General features: G+C 33.1%; 1 protein-coding gene across 1 annotated transcript; it reads left to right on the top strand.

Moving 5' to 3' along the window:
* The first annotated feature begins 8,217 nt into the window (after nt 1-8,217).
* On the top strand, nt 8,218-8,993 carry LOC123274090. Its single transcript, XM_044741586.1, has 2 exons — nt 8,218-8,732; nt 8,818-8,993. Exons 1-2 carry the CDS (start codon nt 8,558-8,560, stop codon nt 8,991-8,993), a joined length of 351 nt encoding a protein of 116 aa, XP_044597521.1. The 5' UTR covers nt 8,218-8,557.
* Nucleotides 8,994-11,805: the final 2,812 nt, after the last annotated feature.

The raw sequence follows: 11,805 nt of genomic DNA, 5'->3' as shown, positions 1-11,805 counted from the left end.
TAATAAATGGAGAGCCGGTTTTTTTGTCGGTTATACTGCAAAAACTACTGATCCGATCGGAATAATACTTATATTATAAGATGCAGCGTGTTTCGGAGAAGGTTTTAGTATATGATATGGTGGTGATTACTTATACGGAACCTATATTTTTTGACTTAGAAATAATGAATTTTTATTGTAACTAAATTTATTCTATTCGATTGTCATTTGTTTAAAATAAATTTTTTAATTCTACATAGTAAAAAATTTTGCGTCATTGCGTCGAAAAATTTTGTGTTAAAAATTTTTATGTTTAAAACGTAACACTTTTTTGTGTTAATTTAACATTTTTCTATGTTAATTTAACACAATAAATGTTAAATTTACACAAAAAAGTGTTAAATATTTAACACAAAAATTTTTAACACTAAATTTTTTGACTCAATGACGCAAAATTTTTTACTGTGTATTGGTTATGTTTTTATACTAGGCAGATTTCTTCACTTATGAGACCTGCAATTTCTTTAACTGAAACTTTCAATGCTCATTACAAATTTTTTTTTTCATATCAATTATTATTAATTTTTGTAAGAAAGACACGGGAATGTTATAATGATTGCACATTGAAAGTTACAATGAATATTAGCTAGACTAATTACATGGATAAAAGGTGCATGCCAATTCGAGAGAATTGGGAATCTGTGCAAGTCAAAACAATACTCTAATTAAATTTCAAGTCTAGATCTAAAAATGTAATTCTATAAAGCGCCCAGCAGAGCGGGCAAGTAATAGCTAGTGTTAAATAAAATGAAATTGAAATGTCTTAAAGTTATACTAATTTAGTATAATTCTCGGTAAGATATAATTATTAACTGGTGAAGTAAAGCCTTGTCAGCATTTCGACATTTCTAATCGTGTTGTCAAGGTTTGAAAGCCAACTTTCAGCTGACGATTATTTTCCATCCATCCAGGATTGATAACTTATCCTTATCATTTAACAGAATATTATCTATTAGCATAGTTAGCAGTGACGGTTGTTAATTCGCGAGCCTTGATGTTTTTTTACAATTGTGTGGCTACTTTACGTGTGTGTGTGTGTGGCTACTTTACGTGTGTGTGTGTGTGGCTACTTTACGCGCGTGTGTGTGTGTGTGTGTGTGTGTGTGTGTGTGTGTGTGTGTGTGTGTGTGTGTGTGTGTGTGTGTGTGTGTGTGCTTGTACTGATACTGAGATTCTTAGATGTTTTGCTGTGAATAATTTTCATGTCACATGAACGACCCAATAGAGGAAGACAGTTGCATAACGTTTCTCATTGACGCCGATTGCATTAGCTGTTTGATTTATCGAGGACAACTAGTATACTAATACTAGCATATAAATATATATATTACACACATATATGTATAGATATTGATAGTAAAATATGTTCGATAAGGTACCTCGTGTCGCGTAATCACACTCAACTTGCATTTTAATTACATAGACACAGATAAGTCTGTGAGATTCATCGCGAGTCAACTTAAACGGTGGGATTTTTTAACTTGAATTTTTTTATCGTCTTTCATTCTCAAGGGGTTTTTATTTTTATTTTTAACTTGTTATACATAATCAATATTATTATTATTATATTATTGAACTGGGTATAGTATGAAGTAAAATGTGCATGAGTTTAAGTCACTTTGCGAGTATAGTGTGTCAGAGTGATTGTCAAAAAACGATATATACTGTCGGATGACGATTATTATTCATACCGGCTCACCACCTTAATTAAATAATGATTTATGTAATTTATTCGGCGCACTATGCACTCAAGAGCTACTACCACTCGGGTAGGACATTTGCTACGACTGATACGTTCGATATCTTCAATACGGTAATACAGTAAACGATAGCTACATTTTTATTTATTTTCTTTCCACTTACTAATAAATATTTCTACTTAATGTTTAACGAGAGGGTAAAAAACATTTTTTTCCTCAAAGTGATTGTTTATTTATGGTAATCAACAGTTCTCACATACATTAAAAAAATAAATAATCATTAAAAGAACAATTTATATTTTTTTTTTCAGAGAATAATTTTTTTTTATTCTCAAAATCACATAAAATGATTAATTAAATAATTGTAGAGCAAGCAGATCTTGTTACACTAGGTGGAATAAAAATAAAAAATAGTAGACGAAGCAAAGTTGCGTTTCATCGGAATTCCGACCTGGATACGTCCGCCCACCCGTCGCATGTTTGTATACCAAACTATCACGATTTGAGAACGTCAGTGCGCGACTTTAACGGGACTTTTATCGAATCACGCACAGCTTGTTTCCAAGTACTATCGCCTATTGTATTTTGCGGCGACCTACATGCCGAGCTATTTTTTTTTCAGGCATCAACGCCCCCGCGCTATTCTTTCTTCTACCTCACTACTCTATAATCCGGCGCCCAACAATAAAAGTATAACAATAAATAAATATGTATACATCAGCACTATTATAATAGACTGCTGGGTGGTTGGCTTGGGTAGCTTTTAAACTCTCTAAATCTTAAACACTATCCGCACTCATCGGCTCATTCACGAATCGCGTGTACCCTCGTAACGTCTTGTTCTTTTTCATTTTTCATTTTTTATTATTTATTATTCTACCATCTATTTATTTTTTCCCGTGTTATGTTTATAGTCGTCATTACTGTACATAAACCTGTCCGCAGTTTTTTTTTAAACAATTCCGCTTAAATGAAAAATGTCCTTACAAAACGCAAAAGGATAACTTATAACTTACAACACAACAATATTCCTTTCACCGGTAAATATTCGCCTCTCTCTCCACTCGTAATTTCCGTCCAACGACAAAAAAATATCCCCCGAGTAAATTAATTACCCGAAAGTTAAAATTTATATTTATATTTATAATTTAATTTAATAAATTAAGACATAAGACATTCGGTATCCCTAACCTGGGGTCTCTCCTCGTATAATAAACCAATTAAAATAAAGCTAAATAATTCAAATCACCAATAATTGGCTGCGTTACTCAGTCTTGAGACTTGCTACCAACATTTATCTTAAATTAAACATAAATATAAAAAAGGCAATCAAGCGAACGAATTAACGACTTTTAGTGTTATATTATATCGTTATACTATACTCGTTAAAAAAAAAAAGTATCGCCATTACGTGGGCGGCAATGACACGTAATAATAACGGAGGCAACGCATCGCGTGCGACAACGAATCGTAGGGAATCGTGGGCCGTCTCCTTGACAAGCGGGTGTTTAATTGGCGTTGAAATCAACGGTGTGACGGGAACACACCATATACACTTTCTGTGTACCAGCATGGCCCGAATACCTCGCTCTTTATTATATATACATATATATTGTATATTCGTACCTACTTACTGCTTACTCTATGGTATCCATCAGACCTACGAGGGGATTCGCCATCACTAGTTACCACAGAGAACAACCTCATAATTACAACGGGCACGCAACTCTAACTTATTTACTCCTACAAACACATCCACATCTATATCTATAACTATATTCATTCGAGTGCGTGCACGCAGTACCTGATTAGAAGTCAAAATTTAAATGCTGGCCACTTAGCTGGATATATTTATTATTTTGTTTTGATTGGCAAGGCTAAGGACGGTAAAAAATTATCATTAATCAATTAAAGACACAACAAGATATCTTTTATAGAATCAATTTGGAAGATCAATGATCATGATATGTTCTGCGGTTTTTAATCATTTGATATGTATTCAATAGCCAAGAAGGTCTAATGGTAGGTTCGGTGATATGTGATACTTTATAATATACAGCTTATGAATTGTAAAGAGTATGAATTAAACGATGCGGGTATAATTATTGTGTTTAATAACTTGTCGACTGTTATATGTGTGATGATAAACTCTTATTGCCAAGTAGTGTGATAAGTGCGTGTATGTTGCCACGCGAGGTGACAATAACTTTATTGAAAAGTGAGCATAACGCGAATCATACGGGCTTATTTGTACTAATTTGTATCACACTTTTAACACTTATCAATGATAAACATCTAATCGTTTATTATTTTAAATTGAAATCAACATTTTTATGGTGTATCATATGCATATGGGTAAAAAATATAACTAATGGCATAATAAATTCACACGTTAATTGATTTTATAATTATTTAACGTAGTTTTGAAAATATATTTATGAATTTGAATTAAAAATAAACAGATGAGTTTATTTTTGTGGATTTTACTCGAGTTAGAGAAGAATCCGTTAGCGTACGAGTGAGTCTGAGTCTAAGGAGCGTATAGTGCATTAATATATAGATATACTCTTGAGTAAGAAGAGGAAGAGGAATCCAGTTGTATCTACATACACCCAATTATTCACGAAAACGGATTACCATAAATCTTATTGGCAGCCACGAATACCCGGGGGTATTCATGCAGAGCTTGGAGTATCTCGCGGAAGTTAAAGAAGAGGAGCCCAAACAAAGAAAAATACAATCATCGGAGTCTCTCCAATGGAGGGTATAAACGCTTAAGAATAACCTGAATAGAAGAAGAGACCGTGGAGGAGGAATAGGACTTGCCACGAAAAAAAAAATAAAAAACAATCTCTGCGAACAGAACTCGGGAGCAGCTAAAAAAGACTCTACTCCGATAGAACAAGATCCGGAATATAATCTCGAGGGATACAACATTACGTCTATCGTCGTGATGAAAGTACTTCTTCAGCGAAGTTATAAAGAGAAGATACTTAACTCTCAGCCCAGTAATCGCGTGGACCAGTAGCTCTTTAATGTCTCGTGGGAACGACATCTCGTTTGATGAAACTTACTTATCCTCATCAGCTCGCCGGTTTTGCTTGTATCAACTTATACTTGCTGAAACGAGTAAAGTGCTAAGCCCAAGTCCCATCGCGAGGTTTGTTCAGACAGGTTACCTTCTATTCTGTCTTTGGTCTCCATGCGGGTGACAATCATGTCTGTCGACCCTTTTGACTTTTAATCACTTCTATAACTAACAGGATCGCGCTTTTAGATCAACATTACGTTAGCGATAGTCATAATTTAAGATTTTTTAGGATTAGTACTCGCTTATGGGAGATTTATTGGCAACACCCTTATGCACTGTGTTTATTTCCCGCATGTAATGCATAAAACACGGCGAAAAGACGCTGGCTCGGCACCTTTCGTCGAATTATTTTTTAACACCATGCACATATGGGATATAAACTCATGTAGACACCTTGTAATGTGGAGTGCTAGCACATGCATACACCCAATATGCGTATAATAATGTCCGGAAGATTTATATCCACTCCAAAAAGAGTCCACCGGTTGGTGCATATACACGCGTTCCAGCATCCTCGGTGCTATATATTCTACAGAGGATACTCCACTAACAGTAGTCGCGTACAAGAGTGTTATACACATAACAGAGAAAATAAAAGTTGCCGAGACATACCCGATTTGGCTGGCTGGCGTGCAAACCTTTGCTTTGGAATCCAAAGAGATTCTCTTTGGAAATTAATGTCCAACGCCTTCGTTCTTACAGTAATACTCTTACTCTGGGTTTTTGTTTAACATACACCAGTATTATACTATCTGTGCATATAGTATGTATTTATATTTATGCTCTTTTACTTTTTGTCTTTATCTTTGTCTTTACTCTCGAGGTACAACAAGACCAAGTGGTTATTGCACGAACAATAACCACTTCCTTGTTCGGAGTATGCTTCTGGAATTACAGCAACAGTCTTAGGATAAATATCCTATAATGGTGGATTCAATGTTTTAATCTATTAAATTAAATTTATGGTAAATTGGACGGGAAGAAGGTGTATTAAATGCCGGAGAAAAATGTAATACTATTATTATAAATTATTGAAATCGAAGTATTTAATTGTTTGTAAAATTTTCTCATAACTTTTTTCCTTGTAAGTCTTAAGTTAATTTATTTATTAATTATTATTCCAAGTGATGATTACTTATTAGTATTCAGAGTGCGGTGCTGGTGAAATACAATTGGCTGAAATGAGGGAAATGAAGAAGCAAGTCATCGAGTAAACGTTGTTTTAATATATTTTATAATAGTATTATATTATTAATTGTAAGAGTTGAGAATATATAAGGTGAATAATACCAAGGATAAAAAAAAGTAAGAGTCACGATTAACTGTTGCAGTTGGACTGCTAATACCCGGGGTTCGGGTGGAGTTAATTAGCGTTGAAATAACTACTGTACTGGGAATTTTTAAAACAACGCTAATTTCTCGGTGTACTACCAGCAATATAGATGATTTTATTTTTTTTAACACTCGCTAACGGTAGAAAAAGAACGGCTATCCCGTTTACACTGCGATAGCTCAAGTACTAAACAACCGTGAGCTCTAAAGTAAGTTTTAGGGAGTTGAACTTATTAATTACCTCAACTTATCTGGGGTCGGGATTGGAGCTAAGTTCAAGGCGATTTTACCGTCTCACCCTTTCACTAAGAACGGGGTAAAGCCCACTACTACACTTGGAGTGTATATTAGAGTGGAGAGTGTGTGTAAAGCCTATACTAGCTCACACTCTGCTCGGTCCTGCGTTCAGTTGGCCAAAACGAACAAGACCAGTGAGGAAGCGAGAAAAAATTCAGTTGGTCCCAGTTAGAGAGAGAAAGAGAAGAAATATAAACAAACGAAGATGGTCGGGATTGAGAGTGGGGAATATTTAAAAAGTAATATCAATTACATTTGCATATTCACTACCCATCCGTGGCTCTCAGTCACGAGCGGCGACCGGTACCCGTCTCCCCGATACAGAGCGGCTCTTTTCTGCCTTCTATGTTTCATGGGGGTTAGTTGTATATAATAAAGAGGAAGAGAGTTTTGTGTTGCCCCAAACTAACACCCTGCCGTTGCTCATTGTGCTGGGGATGAAATTGCCGAATTTCAAAGCCAATTCCGCAATCTCTTTTGATCCTCGACATCACTCGATCTATTTATCATTTCGGTATATTTAATTCTATTTTTTATTTTTTTACTATCGAATTATTTTTTTATCGTCGAAAAATTTTGTTTCGCGTATCGCTTTTTTATACATTTAGTGCTGTGATTGAGTTAAATATTTAAATGATTAAATCTCGATAAATAAATGTAAATAAATGAATAAGTAAGCAGTGATGGAGCGGGAATAAATATTTAAAAATAAACTAAGAGTTGAATAAATTTGCTGGTCACTCTGATACCGTTTTACGTAACCTCGATGATGTATATTAGCACAGAACACTTTAATAAAAAAAAAAAAAAAAAAAAAAAAAAAAAAAAAATCTAAGAATAAGTATAGAGAAATAAAACGCACGTAAGTCCGGACATCGAGGCGCCGCATTGCGATAATACGATAACACCCCCCTTCTACTCTTCCGTGAGTACCGCGTCTTTCCATAAAACCTCCAGAGGGAATCTTCTATTGTGCCCGTTTCGATTGTTACTCTGGAGGCGTTAACATAACAATACACCAAGTAGAATACCCAGTGAGTCGCGGTGTATAACGTTTTGGTTCCTCCAACACTATCAACGCCGAATATACGTATGTAGAATATAACCAGAGCAGAGCGCTGTACGCCATAGCCAGGTCTAATTCTCTCTTGACTCTTCACGCCATTGTCGTCTCTGACGATACAACGACAATCGGTCTTATGACACTGTGAACTCTCACGACCCCCTTGATGACGCAGATGCGACCCATTCCAACAGACAACACACGATTTGAATTTTCCCGAGCAGAGCTGCTTTTGCGTAAGACTTCTCAGGCAAGAGTGCGTCGGTAATCCGCTTTCAGACGACACTGTTGTAACGTGCTGTCTGTTTAAAAATAAATGCCGTAGATCTACTTTTGTTCCATACGCTTATACATGAGTTTTATTTGAGTCTTTTTGTACGACTTATGATGCGAAGCATCAGAGAGTGCTTTACAATCGAAAATTTTTTTTCGCCTCATTTCGGCAACTATTTTTATTATTATAGTCTTGTTAGTTCACGGAATCAAGATATTTTGCATACTATTGTCAAGATAATTTAATGGTGATTAATTTGACACTTTTTAAAAATTGATTTAGTGCAATAGAAACGGAAAAAAACATCAAAACAAGGTCGAAAAATTTTCCTGTCCGTCATATATGAAACTCTGAAAACACTGCAACTTGCGAAAAAATTCATTAATTGAGTTAAATTTTTTTTTATTAAATTCTTTAAAAGAATTGTAGGTCACCGAATGCGAATGGTTACACGGAGAAAAAAGTATTGCTATTGTAGCGATCCAGTGGATCGTGAACGTAGTATTGTGATTAGCTCAAAACAGTATTGTCATTTTCACAATATTATAACCTGATATACTCAATACTTCGGATTCTTATATTCACTTGCCGTGGTATGTGAATATGTAAAAACGTATTGTGATCATAAAGAAACGTTTCCTTACTACGGTGAAACGGATCGTGATTATCACGATCCACGACGCCTTCAGCGCCACCACGCATAACCAAGTCTGAAACTTACGAGTGGATTTCCTTGACTAAGGTGAAAAATTTTTGTAAAAATGTCTGGAATATATGCGCTTATTTTTTGGACCAAATCAAAACAATTACAGACAATTAAAACTTCAAACATACCTGTCCATTCACGATATGAAAACGCTAGTGTAAAGTTAAAGTGGAAAAATGAACGATCAAAATTATTTGAAGTGTTAGATTCTAAAATTTTGAAAATAAGTGGTAAGTAACTATATAAATGTAAATTTGGATGGTACAAAACCAAACTATTTTTGAATTAAAATAAATTATAATAATGTTATTCCAGATGATAAAGATTTGCTGGACAATATTTCTGTTGATGAAAATACTGGTCGCGGATTTATAGGATCAGAAGTGATAATGATGATTATGATGACGATGACGATGATAATAATGAAACTGGTGATAATAATGATGAAAATTATTTCAAAAACTCTTCAATTGATTCATAGTTATATATAGAATTTTACAAAATTCAGTAATGTACTTAATCAGTTATTAAATTAAATTAATTAGTATTCATTCTAGTATGTATTGGTATTGATTTATTATTAATAAATAAAATTTTTTTTCAATTGAATTAAATTCGAACTTTTCATTTTATAAATGTAAGTCTAATTTAAATAAAAGAAAACTATGAATTATATACATTTAATACAAGATTTTTCAGTCTGACCAAAAATGAGATTTGTCTCAGGTATACGTCGTTAAAATTAAGACACGTGTGTGAGACATGTCTCTATCGATCTACAGTCATATGTTGAGGCCGTATATGAGACATTTCTCACTTTGGGCCCCGGAGTAAGAAAATTTGGAGTATTAGATAAACCTCATTTTAACCTCATTTCAAATTTAAATGTTCTTTAGAAATGTCTCATTTTTGTCTCAATCCGGAATATTGCGTACTAAATGAGGTTTTTCCTGGCATGAGTTTTAAATGGTGAGGCTTAAACTGAGACAAACCTCATTTTATAGCATTTTGAGACCTAAAACCGTAGTTATTTTTCGACTCGGGTTAACTGTGTTAATGCTGTGTCCGTGGTTATTGTATATAATTCTACTGCGTTGATAAGGAAAAACAATGTACATTATATATTGTATTAAATAAATAAAATTTTTGTTTTCACAAAAGTCTTTTTTAGCATAAATTATTTGATCCCATACTGTTTTATACAAAAATATGTTATTGTATGAAATATGTACAGTAATAAAGGAGTAAAAATTCCATTAAAAATTTTTTTCTTATGATAAAAATATTTGCCTCTTTTAAATGAATACTTCGATAATACAAATTTCTAGACTAATAATAATAATAATATTTGTAAAAATAAAAAAAAAAAGTGATATGAGATAAATTCCAACAGTACTGCTGTAAGTCATTATTTAAACATTTTTAAACCTAACCCAATTCTTGACTGTCATAATCTACACAAGAATTTTTAACTAATCAAGCTACAAAAGGAATTTGTATTTATGTTAATAACAATAATGTACCAAAAAAATAATAATCTGCAATAAAATATAATTAATATTTAATTCAAGACAACTAATCATCTATAAAACATAGCAATATAGACACTCGATATCCGTATCCATGTGGATCGTGATAATCACGATCCACTAGATTGGGCATTTGCGCATCTAAAGTATAGTCATACAGGGATCGGGATCATTACTATACTGTATTGTGGTAATAGCAATACTTTTTTCTCCGTGTAGGTAATTCAGTGTCGTTTATTTACAATTTATAAAATAACACAATAATCAGAAGACCGTATATCTATATATATATTGTGTACATTTATCCCACTAGAGGCGCTTGAGCATTATCGTATTATTTTAGCTGTTTAATATATTTTTTTTCACATTCTTTAATTTATTGATATTTCATAATTAAATGAGCATTATGAGTCGTGCACTTTTGGATTTTCCAAACTTTTTTTTTTATTTAAATTTGTTGCATTTAATTATCGCAAGCAATTTTAATGGTTAAAATTACATTAAATTGTTCTGAAAAAAATAATGTATTAACTATTAAGTATACACGTAGTATCGTGTTATTATTAAGTTTATGGAACGCAAAATAAAGTGTGTATTACAAGCATCGGTATTTCTTGGTAACAATCAACAAGACCGTTATACTCCCTAGTATAAATTATGTTTCCCTTGTGTAAGTTGCATAACTATCGCGAGACTTGCGTACCACTATATCATATATTATAACATATATCTACTTATATATTTGTGCTATACCATAAACATTCAAAAGCACTCTCCACATCATACTCAGTATTGTAATATTACACCCCAAGACGTAAAATAAATTTATTAGGAATATTTTTGAGTACACGTAATACAGTAGTAGCTAAGGCTTATTATCATTTGTCGGGCACTTATATTTTACTTGTAATGCAATTATGTTATATTAAGGTAACCAATCTCGTACTGCAAAAAATAAATGCTCGGTATTAAATAATTACATAAAATAAATTCTTAAAAATTCACGATCCATAGCAAAATAAATAAATCATTCTTTTATGTTACTCGGTAGAAACACCGCGTTCTGTTGTTAATCAGTGTCGCCGTAATATTCTGGTAGAATAAATAAAATTAACAAATGTATACAGTATATAAAATAAAAAAAAAATATAAATGTAAAGAGAGACCGGGAAATGGCGTTGTGCTACTACTATTTCTACGACAGCGATGTTATATTAGTAGAATGAGAATAAAGTCTGAGCATTAAGCGTGGCTAATTGCTTGAATCATTAAGAAAAAAACACGAATGGTCTAGCACTGAAGCCGCCGACGACGACGTTCGCTGTTATGTGTGTATGAGCATCAGACGCCAGTGGGAAGCGGCATGTGATAGCGATCAACACTCCGCGTCCTCATCCTCATCCACTAAGTCTCAGCTAGCATTCACTAGTATATACTCTCTATTCTGTTTGCTAGGAATGAAAATAATCACCTCGATTTTTACAAACTGTACGTGTGTATTGTTATATTTTATATTACATTATATTATATGCATAACAACAATATCTAGGACTTGAACCTGTTACAATTGTCATCAACTGAGAAGAAAATTTCTTCTCAGTTAATAATCTTTCGTATTTTTTTTCTGGGAGTTTTTTATATATTTTTATTTTTCTTTCTGTCTAATATTCTTATCTAATTGCACACTTTACTTCAATTCCCGTTTTTCTAATCTCAGATAATACACTAATAAAAAAATTTAATTGATTATAAAGATAAAATCTTAAACCAAAAA

Source organism: Cotesia glomerata, linkage group LG1 (assembly GCF_020080835.1).
Source record: "Cotesia glomerata isolate CgM1 linkage group LG1, MPM_Cglom_v2.3, whole genome shotgun sequence".
NCBI lineage: Eukaryota > Metazoa > Arthropoda > Insecta > Hymenoptera > Braconidae > Cotesia > Cotesia glomerata.
This window is presented reverse-complemented; position numbering and strand designations above follow the sequence as displayed.